This window comes from Sus scrofa, chromosome 12 (assembly GCF_000003025.6).
Source record: "Sus scrofa isolate TJ Tabasco breed Duroc chromosome 12, Sscrofa11.1, whole genome shotgun sequence".
Lineage (NCBI taxonomy): Eukaryota > Metazoa > Chordata > Mammalia > Artiodactyla > Suidae > Sus > Sus scrofa.
In genome coordinates, this window is record NC_010454.4 from 1,756,590 (window position 1) to 1,771,816 (window position 15,227).

Consider the following 15,227-nt stretch of genomic DNA (forward strand, 5'->3'; position numbering starts at 1 on the left):
GGCTCGAAAATTAAGATGCTACAGAAAGGTACAGATTGAGGAGTTATTTTCAGCCCCTTTGCCGTAAGGGGTCCCTCTGTAATCTACACTAGGATTCCATTTTAACGTAGAGCATGTGACATCTGATATAAAACGAAAACAAATGTTACAGGGACGTTTTAAAGAAAGGCCCTCCGCCCTTCTACGCCATCTCCCTGCTAAGGTGTCTTATTCCCTCTCCTGAGAAATGAACACACAGACCAAGCAGCCCGTCCTTACACACAAGACCCCCCGCCCGCCGGGTCTGCTGTCTCAGGCATCGCCTCACCCAGACGGTCGGCACGGAGCACCCCCTGTCCTCACAGCTCTAAGGACCACCTCCCACGGCTACGCGGAGGAGGCGCTGCTTAATTCGCCAGCCTCCGGCCGAGCCTGGACCCGAGGAGTGCACCAGGCCCTTGGTGTTCAAGCGCCGGTGCAGCGAGTAAACCTCTGCACGTCATTCCGTACACCCGCAGGTAGACTTGTAAATTCCCAGACGTGACACTGAGATACATCGGAAGGTAAACAAACGCTTTGCTGATTTTGACAGATGTTACCATTTTGAACTTTCTCAGCAGAGCGTGTTGTGAAACACTTGAATTTTTGCCAATCTGATAAGTGAGAACTGGTATCTCTGTGTAGTCCTACACAGAATTTGTGCATTTATGGAAAAAAAAATTCATCATTTTTCATATGTCGAAGGGCCATTTGTATTTCTTGTTCTGCGAACTGTTGGTTCATGCCCTTTGACTACTTCTCTATTGCATTGTTAGCATTTTTCTTGATTTCTCAGAGCTCTTTATATATTAGAGAGGCTGGTCTTTTACATATGGTAACAAATTTAAATATCGGCTCCCTACCCCAACTCTTATTTGTTTTAAAACTGCTGGCATTCCCATTGTGGCACAGCAGAAATGAATCTGATGCAGACCCATGAGGACTCAGGTTTGATCCCTGGCCTCTCTCAGTGGGTTAAGGATCTGGCGTTGCCATGAGGTGTGGTGTAGCAGACTCGGCTCATATCTGGCATTGCTGTGCCTGTGGCTGTGGTGTGCCGATTTGACCCCTAGCCTGGGAACCTTCATATGCCGTGGCTGCGACCCTAAAAAAGCAAAAAAAAAAAAAAAAAAACCCAAAAAACAAAAAAACAAAAAGAAAACAACAACAACAAAAAAACCCGTTGGCTTATGGCATTTTTCCCCCATGAAATTTCTTCTTTTATACAATCCAGTTTATTAATTTTCAAAGACATCTAGATTTTGTTTTAGCTAAAAAGGCCTTCGTCACTCTAAGATTAAAAGAGAAGTTGCCCGGGTTTTCTTCTGGTGCTTTCGTGGTTTCATTCTTCATTTAACTAAACCCGTTCAGGTTAGCTCTGGTTGGCTGGCGTGTAGTCAGGTACCATGCTACCCTCCCTCCAAAGATGCAGGGTCCGTACCCCATGGATCTGAGCTGCTGTCTTTACCACCCGCAGGATCCCACAGGCACGGACTTTCCCCGGGCCCCAGTGCCCACAGTCCAGCACCACAGTGCTGTTTACGACTGAAGCTTCGTAGTTAATTTTCATATCTGGTGGGACTGCTCCCCTGCCACTGTTCTTCCTATTCAGAATTTCCCTGGCTATTCCTATTCATTTCTCCACAGGAAGTTTAGAAAATGCTTGGTTCCAGACAAAAAGCCTGCTGGCAGTTTTACTGGGATTACACGGAAGTTTCCATTGATTCAGGGAACGCTGACATTTCTATGGTGACGAACTCTTCAAATGAACAGGGTATGTTTTCACTCGCTCAGGCTGATTTCTGCGTTCTTCAGGAATGCTTCCGAGTTTTCTCTGCAGAGATTTTTCATGCTCAGGTCCAGTTTACTCCTGGATCTAGGATTCTCTGGTAAATGGGGGCATTTGTCCTCTAACTGGTTGTTTCTTTTGATTTCTGCAGATTAACTGGAAGATGTCCACCTTACTAGGTTCTCTGATTAGTCCTATTTAAGTTAGTCCACTGGGTTTTCTAGGCGATAATCATATCATTTGCAAACTGTAATGCTGTTGCTTCTATGTTTAACATTTTTATGCCTTTAATCGATTTCTCTTGTCTAATTGTATGGACCGATAGGGATAGTGGCACCTCACTTGTTCCAATTTTAGCAGGAGTGTCTTTGGTTTTTCCTCATTAAGTATGATGCTGGCTTCTGGGCTGAAATGAAAATATTTTAAATGTTACAGAAGTAGCTACTGATGTCTAAACAGTGGCTTTCTTCCTTTGTGAGAAGATCAAGGTTAGCCATCTTTGACCTACTAATTAATATATGACCGTAATAGCTTAGCTTTCTTAATACCGAACCAACCTTGCATGCCTGGAAAAAAAAAACCCAACATTCAGATCTGGCATATTAGGCTTTCGGTGTTCTGCTGGATTACTTTCAAGGATTCACAAGTGTTTGCCTTTGTCTGCAGACTTCTCCAGGTTTGCTCTGTGTGTGTGTGTGTGTGTGTGTGTGTGTGTGTGTGTGTGTGTGTGTAAGAAAGCATATATAAGATAAAACTGACCATTTTATCCACTTTCAAAGCGCACAGTTCAGAGGCATAAATCACATTCACACTGCTGTGCATTTCAGGGTTTTTTGCATCAATGTTACACTTGCTTCATAAAAAGAACTGAGACGTTTTCTTTTATCCGCATGCTCTGGAAGAGTTTTAACCGCCCTGAAGTCTGGTAGAAATCCCATGGAAAACAATCCCGGCCTGGTGGTTTCTTTCAAGGAGGGCACTGAGCTTTCTTCTTTCTTCTTCTTCTTTTTTTTTGGGGGGGGGGTCTTTTGTCTTTTTAGGGCCACACCCAGGGCATACGGAGGTTCCCAGGCTAGGGTTCTAATTAGAACTGTAGCCGCCGGCCTACACCACAGCCACAGCGACGCCGGATCCGAGCTGCGTCTGCGACCCACGCCACAGCTCACGGCAACGCTGGATCTGTAACCCACTGAGCAAGACCAGGGATTGAACCCACAACCTCATGGTTCCTAGTCAGATTCGTTAACCACTGTGCCACGACGGGAACTCCCTAAACAACTTTCTTGATTCCATCTCTGAAGACTGATCTGTTCTAAGCCTTCTATTTCTTCTGGAATCACTTTGAAAAATTACATTTCTAGATACATTTTCTATACTCAAGTTATTAATGTATTTGCACAGAGCTATGCAAAACAGTCTATGACTAAACATTTTTTTCTTTCTATAGCTATCCTCCCCTTGTCATTTCTAGATTTGTACTTTCTCCTTTTAATTAGGTAAGTTGATTTTCCCCCCTAAAGAAACAGCTTTTTATTTACTATTTGACTTTTTTGATCGCCCCACAGCACATGGAAGTTCCCTGGCCAGGGAGTGAATCCGAGCTGGAGCTGCAAACTATGCCTCAGCTGCAGCCATACTGGATCCTTGATCCACTGCACCAGGCTGGGGATCGAACTGGTACCACTAAAGAGACAAGCCAGATCATTAACCCACGGTGCCATAGTGGGAACTCCTATTATTTGATTTTTATATTTTTCTGTTTGCTAACTCAGAAAAAGTCCTGTTTTTTTTTTTTTTTTTTTTTTTTTTTTTTTTTGCTTTTGCTTTCTAGGGCTGCATCCGCGGCACATGGGAATTCCCAGGCTAAGGGTTGAATTGTAGCTACAGCTGCTGGCCTACACCACAGCCACAGCAATGCAGGATCCGCGAGCCTCATCTGCGACCTACACCACAGCTCACAACAACGCCAGATCCTTAACCCACTGAGTGAGGCCAGGGATGGAACCTGCAACCTCATGGTTCCTAGTGGATTTGTTTCTGCTGCACCACAAGGGGAACTCTGAAAAAGTCCTGTTTTTAACCTACTGAATTCCTATCTTCTGCATTCCTATGGTTTACTTTGTTTCACTTTGTCCTCTTTTTATCTGGCTGCTTCGTTTATTTTTATTCTTTTATGTTGACAAAAATTTAGGGTTATGAAATTTTTTCGGACTATGGCTTTGGCTGCCATTCATGGGTCTGACAGGCATTAATTTCAGTATCATGAATTTTGGAAACTCTGTAATTTTATTTTGTATCTTTCCCTTGACCCAAGATTTAAGGTAGGTTTTTTTTTAATGAGTTTCCTGTTGGACGGCTCTTTTTGTTTCCTTCTACTGTTACTCACTTCGGTTCTACAGCACCCACCGTATTATTTCCTTCTGGGGGGGCACAGGGAAGTTTCTGGGCCAGGGACTGAACCCAAAGCCACAGCTGTAACCACGCCAGATCCTTAAGCCACGGCACGGGGCTGGGGATCAAGCCCACACCGCTCAGAGACCGTAGCACGGGACTCCTAACCCGCTGCGCCATAGCGAGAACGCCGAGAATTGTTTCTGCTTCTGGGAAATTCTTAGGCTTCCTTTAATGGCATAATATATAACCAGAGTTCACGCAGAGGCATTTAAAAGAAGGAATGACGTTCACACCCAGGGCAGAGGTCAACACACAGTCCCGAGACCTGCCTGTGTGCCCGGTTATTTTCCATAAAAGTGCGCAGCAGCAGCATCTTCAAGTGCTCAGGCTGGGTTAGCTACTTTCTTTGGCAACGGACACATTCTTTCACCAAGCATTCAGCCCCTCCCGTTTAAAACACCGAAGGACTCTGACTGACAACAGCACGTTACTCCAGGCACACAGCATGGAGACCCGCTATTCCCGCTCGGCCCAAGGCGCTCCCGAGAGGAGCAGGGCGGACCCCCGCCTTCACACGCGGAAGCCAAGATCTGAGCGGGTGCCGACACCTGACCAGGGCCTGTGGGTGAAGGCGCTGGACCCAGACCACGGCCTGTCCAAAGGGCAAGGTTATCCTTCACGTCCTGTCCAGTCTGGGGGCAGTGGGGGCCCGCAGCTTTCCAGGCTGCACCTTCAGCGCCCGTCTGTCACCTGATTCTCTGCAAGATGGCACGAGAATGGCACTGCCCAGGGGATATGGTCTAACCTGTCCCGCTCCGGGGGACGGCTACACCATCTCCCACCTCGTACCCCTTGCGGCTCGTCCACTGCACACCTGTCTACAAACCACCCTCATCTTCACCAGACAGGTGCACGGACAGAGATGAAACAAGCAGCACGAGACGGCTTCTTAGGGGGAAAGCTGCTCGGATCTTTTCTGCCCTGGGTCTGACTCCCCCAAAGCAGCCAATTTAAGTCCTTTTGGACTGTTTTCTTTTCTTTTTTCTTTTTTTGTCTTTTTGCCTTTTCTAGGGCCACTCCTGCAGCATATGGAGGCTCCCAGGTTAGAGGTCTCATCGGAGCTGTAGCTGCCGGCCTACACCACAGCCACAGCAACGCCAGATCGGAAACGCATCTGTGACCTACACCACAGCTCACGGCAACGCTGGATCCTTAACCCATTGAGTGAGGCCAGGGATCAAACCCGCAACACCATGGTTCCTAGTCAGATTCGTTAACCACTGCGCCAGGACGGGAACTCCCTTTTGGACAGTTTTCAATAATTTACCTGCAGACTTAAAGTAACTGCTAAGCCTTGATTCAGCAATTTCAGATGTATCTGCTGGCGTCCGCGCAGTAAAGGCGGGTTTAGCGCCCACGCTGCTGCCGGCCCGTGGCTTTTGGTCGATTCAACAGTCAGTGTTCGCATTTCACGCAGATGGATCTTCACTAAGGAGTGGAGCAGTGCACGGGGCTCAGGGTCCTCACTGCAGACCCTTCCTTTTCACCTGCTTATTGTTCTAGTGCTTCCCCGGCGTCTGGCAACCCCTCCACTCCACCCTCCACCTGCTCGGACTGCCGGACAGCCCGTCAGTTCCCGTGTCCCCAGACGGCCCTGGGACCCTCGGCTCTGCCCCGGGCTGATTCTGTTGAGGCCTAATGAGCAGCCTCCACCTGGATGCCGTTCCTGGACCTCTGCTGAGGTTCCTAGGACGACCTGAACCGTCTGGTTTATTTCTGTAGCACAGCCCTTATGCCATTCCTGCCAGGCCCTAACCACCCGAGGCGCACACGGAGCCACGCCTACTGGGTCCTCACCAGCTGCGCCAGACTCAGCGGTAGGGCGAGCAGCAGGGACTCGGCAGTGTCTCTAAAGCGAGGAACGCGCCCCCGTGGCCTCCTCCCTCAGAGGGTGCCTGGCACACCGCTCTGCCATCGCCCACCTGCGCGTGTGCGTGCGTCTCTGCCACCAGCACCCTCTCCCCCCGCCGCAGGCAGGGCGCCCCCAGCACGGCCCCTGGAGCCTTCCCCCTGAGCCACCCCTCGGCCCTCTGTGCTCCCGCCTGAGTCCGTCTCTCGGTTTGCTCTGGACGCCTCCCGGCCTGTGCCAGGTCCCGGCTCTGAGGACAAGGACCCTGAACACGGCACAGGCTGCCTCCTACCAGAGGCTGGGCAGGTGTCTGCTGGGGCACAAATGACCTGACATGAGCCCCAAGAAGAAGCAGGAAGGTCCCTCACCCTGTGCTGGTCATACCCAGGAGCCGCTGCCCCAGGAAACAAGGAGGGAACGAGCCTCCTGAGGCAGTGCTGCAGACGCCCAGCCTCTTCCGAGCCTGGAACCCTGGTCACGGCCAGGTGCAGAGAAGAGCCCAGGGCGTTCTGGGCAGGAAAGGGGTCTGAGCTGGCACTTTCTGGACCATGGAACAAACCCAGCCTCCCTTCCAGGCTCCACATACCCACACTCGCGGCCCTTCTCTACAACTCCGAGACGTGTGGTGCCAAGCTGTGCTCTCTGGCTGACCAGCCCTGCCCCACGCCCTGGCACAGCGCTGCACAGCGGTGCAGCCGGACAGTTAATCACGCGGTGCGTCAGTCTCTGGATGGCCCTGCGTGACGGGCCGACGCACTGGGAAGTCCCCTGCAGCCTGAGTCACTGCGGCCGATCACCCTGCAAAAGGGCCATCTGTCACCTCCCGGCAGCACCTGGTCCAACCTGCCGGTGTGGGGCCGAGTGGCCTGAGTAGGGCAGTGGTAGGGGACAGCTTCTCACTTCACTCTCGGCATCTGCACAACTGCCTTCCCCGGCAGACACGGACAGACGCGCACCCAGCTGCACCCAGGCCTCCTCCCGGGTGGAGGGTCTTTGAGGCCGAACCAGCGTCAGGACCGGCAGACCCAGCTCCTGGGATGTGGTGGGGGTCCCGCCCACAGGTCTCGGGGGACCTCAGGAGGCAGGATCTGAACCTGCCCCAGAGTAAAGCCTGCTCCCAGGGCTCCTGAAAAGCAGCCGCCTCACTTAACCAGGTCGGCGGCCGAGAGGTGGCCACTCTTTGCGACAGCTCTGTTGACCAAACGAAAGGACCCCTGACACTCACAGCACGTCCTCGCCAAGCGCGCTTCCGGGTAAGCCCGGGTCTTTGCAAACCGCTACCTAACGCTGTGATTTTCTTTACTTTCTGTGTTTTATAACCTTTAGTTTAGAAATTAAACAGACCATCGCTGTGATTAAATGAGTTATGAGAAGCCAGACTTCGGGCTGAGGTTTCTGCTCAACACTGTGCGACCAACAAGGCGGCCCGTGCAAGAGCCACTCCTTCCTGCTTTGCCCACGTGGGGGTGGCTGGAGGAAGGGACAGGGCAGGTAGCTCTGCGCAGGGCAGGCGGAAGGAAGGAACAGAGGCAAATCCCAGAAATGCAAAACAAAACGACTCTAATATTAAACTGATACATCAATAAGAATAAAAATAAATTTTAAGAAATGATATTCAGGAGTTCCTGTCGTGGTGCAGTGGAAACGAATCCGACTAGGAACCGTGAGGATTCGGGTTCGATCCCTGGCCTTGCTCAGTGGGTTAAGGATCCAGCATTGCCGTGAGCTGTGGTGTAGGCTGGTGGCTACAGCTCCGATTAGACCCCTAGCCTGGGAACCTCCATATGCCGCGGGTGCAGCCCTAAAAAGACAAAAAAAAAAAAAAAAAAAAAAAAAAAAAAAGAATGGTATTCAGTTTTTAACAAGTCAGTGAAGGTGAACAGAGGAACAGTGTTTGCCAACAGACATAAAGCAGGTCACACAACAAAAAATCCCAGTGCATCCTGGTGACCTCCCCCCAGAGAGCAGGAGGACCGCCGGGGGTCCAGGGCACGTCCATAGCCGTGAGTGGCCTTGAGAGCCCGGGCCCCGACGCGACGTGATGGGAAGGGCACTTTCCCCCGAACCCACACGCCCAGACTAACGACGGGGAGAAGACGGACACCAGCACAGGGCCATCTGCGAGCCCCTGCCCAGCCCTCCTCCAAACTGCCGGGCCCTTCACCCCAGGAAAGGCCGAGACCCTCCCAGCCGGGAGGAGCCCCAGGCGATGGGGGGCCGGGGAGAGTGGTTCCTGGGTCGGCGGGAGGGCGTGAGGTTGGAACGGGAGACCTGGATAAAGGGTGGACTTGAGTCATGACAACGCATCAACGTCGGTTCTCCGTGGTAACGCATGCGCCACGTGAAGGTAAGAGAGGAACAGTGGGGAGACGCGGGGGATGCACGGGAAACGAGATAAAAACTGCGGGACAAGGCCACCAGGACCCAAACACGCCCCCAGCACAGGAGGTCGGCCAGGGCCAGCCGCAGCAGCACCGCTTTTGGCCCCTGGGCTGTCGGAGGTTCCAGATGGCAGAGGAAGCTAGCTGCTCCCCCTCCAGCCGAGTTTTTGTGGGAGCTGGGAGCCCAGGGGACACAGGTGCCGGCAGAGACAGGCCCTGACGGCCGCCCTGGCCTGGGGGCACGGAGTCAGATGCCACTGCTCTCTCAGCTGCTTTCCACGCCCACGAGGTGAGCCTTCGTGGGGCCGGGAGTGCTGGCACCAGTGGCGGCGGTGGCGCTCTGTCCCGAACCCAGAGGACCTGCAGACCAACCCCACATTTTCCCACATTCGGCGACACCCTGCCCTGGCGGCCCCTGACGGCACTGAAAATAAAACTTTATAAATAAAACTTTATTAGTGCACCTCAGCCAGGCCTGCCTGGGCTGCGTGTTAACTGCGGTGTATAAAACCTCCGTTACCTGGAACCCAGCTTCTAGAAATCTTTAACCGTCTCCCCTCTCTTTACCTTGTTAATTGGCAGAAAGACAAATGATAACAGATGACCTAAGAATTCACTACGAAGCATCCGTGCCACCCTCCGAGGGTGGACACTGGGTTTTCCCACGGCCTCGGGGGTCCCCTGGCTCTGGAGCCCTGACTGCAGCGCATGACTCCGTGTCCTGTGACCTCGGCTTCTCTCCTGCCTTCCCCTGTGTTTTCCGCACTGTTTCAAAGTGCAGATAGCACCACACTTGGCCTGGTAATTTTCCTAAGGAAAAGGACGTAGCTCACACAACCACAGAACCAGGATCCCTCTCGGGAACTTAACACTGATACAATGTTATTATCCGATATCTGGTCCATATTCAGATTTCTCCCCATTGTTCAAACAGTTTCCTTTACAGCCTTTCGTTTGATCCAGGATCCCCCCCAGAGCCTGCCTGTAGCTGTCAGGCACCAGTAGTCTTAACCCAGCACAATCTGGCCCGCCTTTTGGTCCTTCTTAAATTGAAAACCCAGCACAGTTATTTGTAGACTTTCCACAGTTTACATTTATTTATTTTTGGCTGCACCTGCGGAATGCCCAAGTTCCCGGGCCAGATATGGCACCCGTGCCACAGCAGCAATCCAAGCCACAGTGATGCTATCACTGGATCCTTAACCTGGTGCATCGCCAGGGAACTCCTAGAATTTGAGTTTTTTTTAACAGCTCTATTGAGAAATAAGTGATATACCAAAACCCGCACATTTAAAAACTATGTAACTATGGAGTTCCCGTCATGGCTCAGCAGGAATGAACCCGACTAGTATTCATGAGGACATGGGTTTGATTCCTGGCCTCACTCAGTGGGTTAAGGATCTGGTGTTGCTGTGAGCTGTGGTGTAGGTGGTAGATGAAGCTTGGATCTGGCGTGGCTGTGGCTGTGGCTGGCAGCTGTAGCTCTGATTTGACCCCTAGCTGGGAACTTCCATGTGCCACAAATGCAGCCCTAAAAAGCAAACAAACAAACAAAAAACCCAAAACAAAAACCAAAAAAACCAACCAGCCACCACAAAGCTAAACAATTTGATAATGTGGGCTGTGTGTTTACACCGGCCATGCCCACAATCGGGAAGTGAAGATGTGCCCTGAAAACCTTCCTCACGTCCCTTTGGCACCCTTGCTCCGACTCTGCTAACCCGCTTTCTGTGACCACAGTTCAAACTTTTTGGAATTTTCTACAAATGGAATTGCAACGTATCCTTTTACTCAGCATAACTATTTTGGGACCAGTTCCCTCGTTTTCCCTGCTGAGTATTATTCCACTGTTTGGATGAATGACCCTTTGCTTAGTCATTTACCGCTGGACACCTGGGCCATGTCCAGGTTTTGGAAAACTACAAACAAAGCTGCTCCAGACACTGGTGTAGAGGTTTTTGTCTGACATGTGCTTTTGTTCCTCTTGGGGGAGTACTGGGTGTGGGGGAGTACTGGGTGCGGGGTGAGTACTGGGTGCGGGGTGAGTACTGGGTGCGGGGGAGTACTGGGTGAGGGGTGAGTACTGGGTGTGGAGGAGTACTGGGTGCAGGGTGAGTACTGGGTGCGGGGTGAGTACTGGGTGCAGGGTGAGTACTGGGTGTGGGGGAGTACTGGGTGTGGGGTGAGTACTGGGTGCGGGGTGAGTACTGGGTGCGGGGTAGTACTGGGTGCGGGGTGAGTACTGGGTGCGGGGTGAGTACTGGGTGTGGGGGAGTACTGGGTGCAGGGTGAGTACTGGGTGTGGGGTGATGGACTGGAGGCCTGAGTACCACGCTTCTTAACAAAGTCAAGAACCTTCCAGAGTGGCTGTGCCATTTGCATTCCGAACACGACTTAGGAGAGTTCCAGCTCCTCAAAATCCCAGCCCACGCTGGACACTATCTGTCTTTCTCATTTCAGACCTTCTGCTAGGTGGGAGGTGGCATCTGACTGTGGTCCTAACTGTGCATTTCTCTAGCGATGATGGATGTTAAGCTGCTTTTCACGTGCTATGTCATCATCCCTCTTCTTCTTTTTTGTTTTTTTTGGTCTTTTGAGGGCTCCTCCTGCAGCATATGGAGGTTCCCAGGCTAAGGGTCCAATCAGAGCTGTAGCCGCGGGCCTGCACCACAGCCACAGCAACACCAGATCCGAGCTGTGTCTGCGACCTACACCACAGCTCACAGCAACGCCGGATCCTTCACCCATGGAGCGAGGCCAGGGATCGAACCTGCAACCTCATGGTTCCTAGATGGATTCGTTTCCACTGAGCCACCCTGGGAACTCCCTCATCACACTTCTTTAATGAAGTGTCTCTTCAAACTTTCCACCCATTTTTTTCTTTGCGAGTTTCTTTTCATACAGTTTGGAGAGTGCTTTCTATAGTCTCACGACAAGTTTTCAATGAGCTAAATGCTTTGCGAAAATTTTCCCATTTTGGGTGTAGCTAGCCACCACTTTCTGCACGTGGAGGTCCAACGGCCCAGCGCCGCGTGCCGAAGAGGCTGTCTCCACTGATCTGAAGTGTCTTGACTGCTGAAGATTAGTTGTCAGTATATGCGTGAGTCTCTTTCTGGACTTTCTGTTGTGTTCCACCGATTTTGTTGTTGTTGATTTTGATGACACTGTAAACTGCAGATTTACAAGCCTCAAAATTAGGTGGTATTAGCCCATTAACATTTTTTTCTCTCTTTTTTAAGTTATTTTGGCTATTCCAGGTTCTTTGCCTTTCTGTATAGATTGTAGAATCAGGACTCGTGATAATGGAATATCTCTCCATTTAGTAGATTTTCTCTGATTTATTTCATCAATAGTTTGTAGGTTTTTTTTGTTTGGTTTTTTGTGTCTTTTTGTCTTTAGGGCCACACTGGCGGCACATGGAGGTTCCCAGGTTAGAAGTCGAATCGGAGCTGTAGCCACTGGCCTACACCCCAGCCACAGCAACTCGGGATCTGAGCCACGTCTGCGACCTACACCACAGCTCATGGCAATGCCGGATCTTTAACCGGCTGAGCGAGGGCAGGGATCGAACCCACGTCCTCATGGATGCTAGTTGGGTTGATTAACCACTGAGCCACGACGGGAACTCCAGTTTGTAGTTTTAAGTGTACAAGTCTTACACATGTTTGCCAGGATTTATCCCTAAGTATTTCATATTTTTGAATCATTGTGAACGACTTTAATAGCTTCTATAAATTGGTTAACAGTATACATAAGAAAGGCTCATCTTGGTGTATTGATCTTATACTCCGCAATCTTGCTGAACCCACTTATTAGCTGCAGCATTTCTCTGGTGGATCAGTCAGATTCTCTCTCCACACAGAGGACTAACCGGGTGGTGGGAAAACGGAGGGCGCTGCAGTTCCGCCTTCCCGGACTAGACGGTGTGTTTCTTGCCTCACGGCGCCATCTGGAGCCCCGGCACAACTCCGAGGGCAGATGCCCGGGCTCTGCGCCTGATCTTAACGTTCGGACTCTGATCCTGAGGCGTGGTGGTGGCTGCAGCATTTTTGTGGGCGCCTTTGTCACGCTGAGGAAGTGTCCTCATTTGCTCCTTATTGCTGTGCTGGGAGGTGGGATTTTTTTTTTTTTAAATCAGGAACAGATTTTAGATTTTGTCAAATGCTTTCTTTCCGTCTTTCTTACTGGCTGCTTTTGCCGGGTTTTTTGGTCTTTTTTACTCTAGGACTGCACCCATGGCATGTGGAGGTTGCCAGGCTAGGGGTCGAACTGGAGCTGTAGCCACCGTCCTGCGCCACAGCCACAACAATGCAGGATCTGAGCCGAATCTTCTGTGTACATCACAGCTCATGGCAACGCCAGATACTCAACCCACCGAACGAGGCCAGGGATCCAACCCGCATCCTCACGGACACGAGTCGGGCTTGTTACCGCTGAGCCACGACGGGAACTCCTCCGTGAGCCCTGTCTCATCTGTGAAGAGCTGCAGGCTCGCCCTTCAGCAGGAGGCGAGGCCAGAGCCAAGAGGATGCGCCCCTCTGCCAGGGGCGTCCCCAGACACGCAGCCACAGATCTCACACGTGCCTGTGCACGCGGGCGCACACGCGCCCAGAGCGGGGTGAAGTCCCATCACACGCACGGTTCTCTTTCTGCTGGTCCCTGCTCTGGGCCGCCCCGCCTGTGCTGTAACCAGACCCCCAGCCCCGCCCCCACCTCGGTCCCCCCCCCCGCCTGCCCCGCCCCCGTCTCCGGAGCTCAGCCCTCAGCTCCTGTGTCCAAGCTTCGCCCGCCATCGTCACTAGTGGATGGCGGCCCATCTGTCTCCATCTCCCAGGCCAACGGCCCCATCACCAGTGTCCCAAGTCCCTGTGCCAGGAATGCCCTGCACCGCGTCCCTCTGTCACCAACACGGCCACCCACCCCTCCTCCGACACTGGCTGGGGCTCCGTTTCTCCTCTACCTGGCCCGATGGTACCCCCTGCACCCCCACAGGGCCCTGCCTGCCCCTCCCGCCCCCTCGTCCTCCCCACATCAATCCCCACAGCAGCCTCCTCAGAAGCCCTGCCCACCTTGGCTAACCTTATAATTTCCTTCTCACTGCAGCCAGGAATTTTATTTTATTTCTGCATTTTAAGGTCGCACCTGAGCTGCGTCTGGGACCTACACCACAGCTCACGGCAACGCTGGGTTCCTAACCCACCGAACAAGGCCAGGGATCGAACCCATGTCCCCATGGATACTAGTCGGGTTTGTGACTCGCTGAGCCACGATGGGAACTCCCGGCCAGTCAATTTATAAACCACAGCTTGGTTCTTATTTTCCTTCATTCCAAATCATTAGTAGTTTCTCAGGCCTGCTCAGTGACGTTCAAACTCTAAACCTGGAGTTAAAGTCCCCGCAGGTGCAGCCCCACCCACCTCTACATGTCCCCACACAGGTGCAGCGCCGCCCAGCAGACACCCTCACTTTTGGAAATGGCACCTTTGTGCCAGGCATGTCCCGTGGGGTGTGTGGACTCTGGCCTCACTCAGAAGGCTCTGTCCCCGCTGGACACGGAGCTGCTGAGGACAGGGATGTCCCTGTGTGACACCTGCAGCCTCCGGCCCCCCAGGACTTGGTGCAGCAGGCATGTGGATGCAGGCGGCAGTGAGAGGAGGGGCTGGGGGTGCTCACCGGGCAGGGCCGGGCCTGAGCCTTACAGCGACAGCCTGCGCCGCCGGGGGGCTATTCCCAGCGTCAGGGCGGAGGAAGAAAAAGCACGGCCACAGAGGGAGACCCTTGAGAAGGGAGGGGGGACGGGTCATCCATCACGGGAGGCGGGGCCGTGGGCGGGAGGGGCGCCGCCAGGGAGCGGGTGGGCGAGGCCACGCCCCTGGGGGAGGGGCCAGCAGCTCTCCCGTGGCGGGCAGGGCCGGGCACTACTCACGCTGTCCACGGCGAGGATCTTGGCCCAGATGAAGACAAGGAGAGGCCGCAGCTCCCTGGCCGAGCTCTGGAGCAGCTTCAGCACGTAGGGGAAGATGCCCACGGACAACGCCTGCGAGGGAGAGGGCGTGAGCCGGCGCTGGAGGGGGCACAGGGGGAGAAGCGCAGGGACAGGTGTGTCCCTGGCCGCTGGCCCTTCCCCTGGAGGCTGCCGGGTTCTCCAGGCCCCTTGCTCCCGACACCACAGCTAGTCTGGTGGCAGCTCTCCCCGCAGGACACGTGGCTCCCGGGGCCCAACGTCCTTGCCCCAGACCCACCCTGCTTGCTCTCAGCGGCAGACCTCCGGCCCCTGAAGGGCGATTCCTGCTCGGGACCACATCTGTCCCTGTCTTGCACCTGCCCGGCTTGCTCCTGCGTCCACCCTGCACTTAGGGCAGGCGGTCGGAGCCCCTGGCCTGAGATGGCCAGGCAAGGCCGGGCCAGCTGTGGGTCTGCCTGGGGCCTGGCTTTGGGTGGCAAGTCCTCCCAGAGCCCTCTGCTCAGGCAGGAATAATTCTCCAGTTTGTTGGAGTTGCAAAGGTACCCTAAGGTGCCCCCTTCCACGTGAGGGTGGGACCTGACCCAGTGGCCACATGGCCACGGTCCCCTGACTCCTCAGATGGTCACTGGAGTTTGGAGGCCCTGCCCGGCCCTGAGGATGAGGAAGCACGCACCAGGCTCACCGCCCAGGGACCCAGGTCCAGAAATCTTCCCAGCAAGTCCAGGGCTCTCAGCCGGTGCACCTGGCTCAGCAGGACCTGGAAGTGAGAGG

The 15,227-nt window shown here is 53.2% G+C and overlaps 1 protein-coding gene across 8 annotated transcripts in view; it reads right to left on the reverse strand.

Annotated features, from left to right (window-relative positions):
- The window catches only part of RPTOR (regulatory associated protein of MTOR complex 1), a 282,724-nt gene that overhangs the window by 47,469 nt on the left and 220,028 nt on the right, over nt 1–15,227 (reverse strand). For all 8 annotated transcript variants that reach the window (XM_021066495.1, XM_021066493.1, XM_021066492.1 and 5 more), the window contains 2 exons: nt 15,130–15,213; nt 14,418–14,528 (listed from right to left, as the gene is read on the reverse strand). In XM_021066495.1, coding sequence (XP_020922154.1) covers nt 14,418–14,528; nt 15,130–15,213 — 195 coding nt within the window. The remainder of the gene's footprint in view (nt 1–14,417; nt 14,529–15,129; nt 15,214–15,227) is intronic.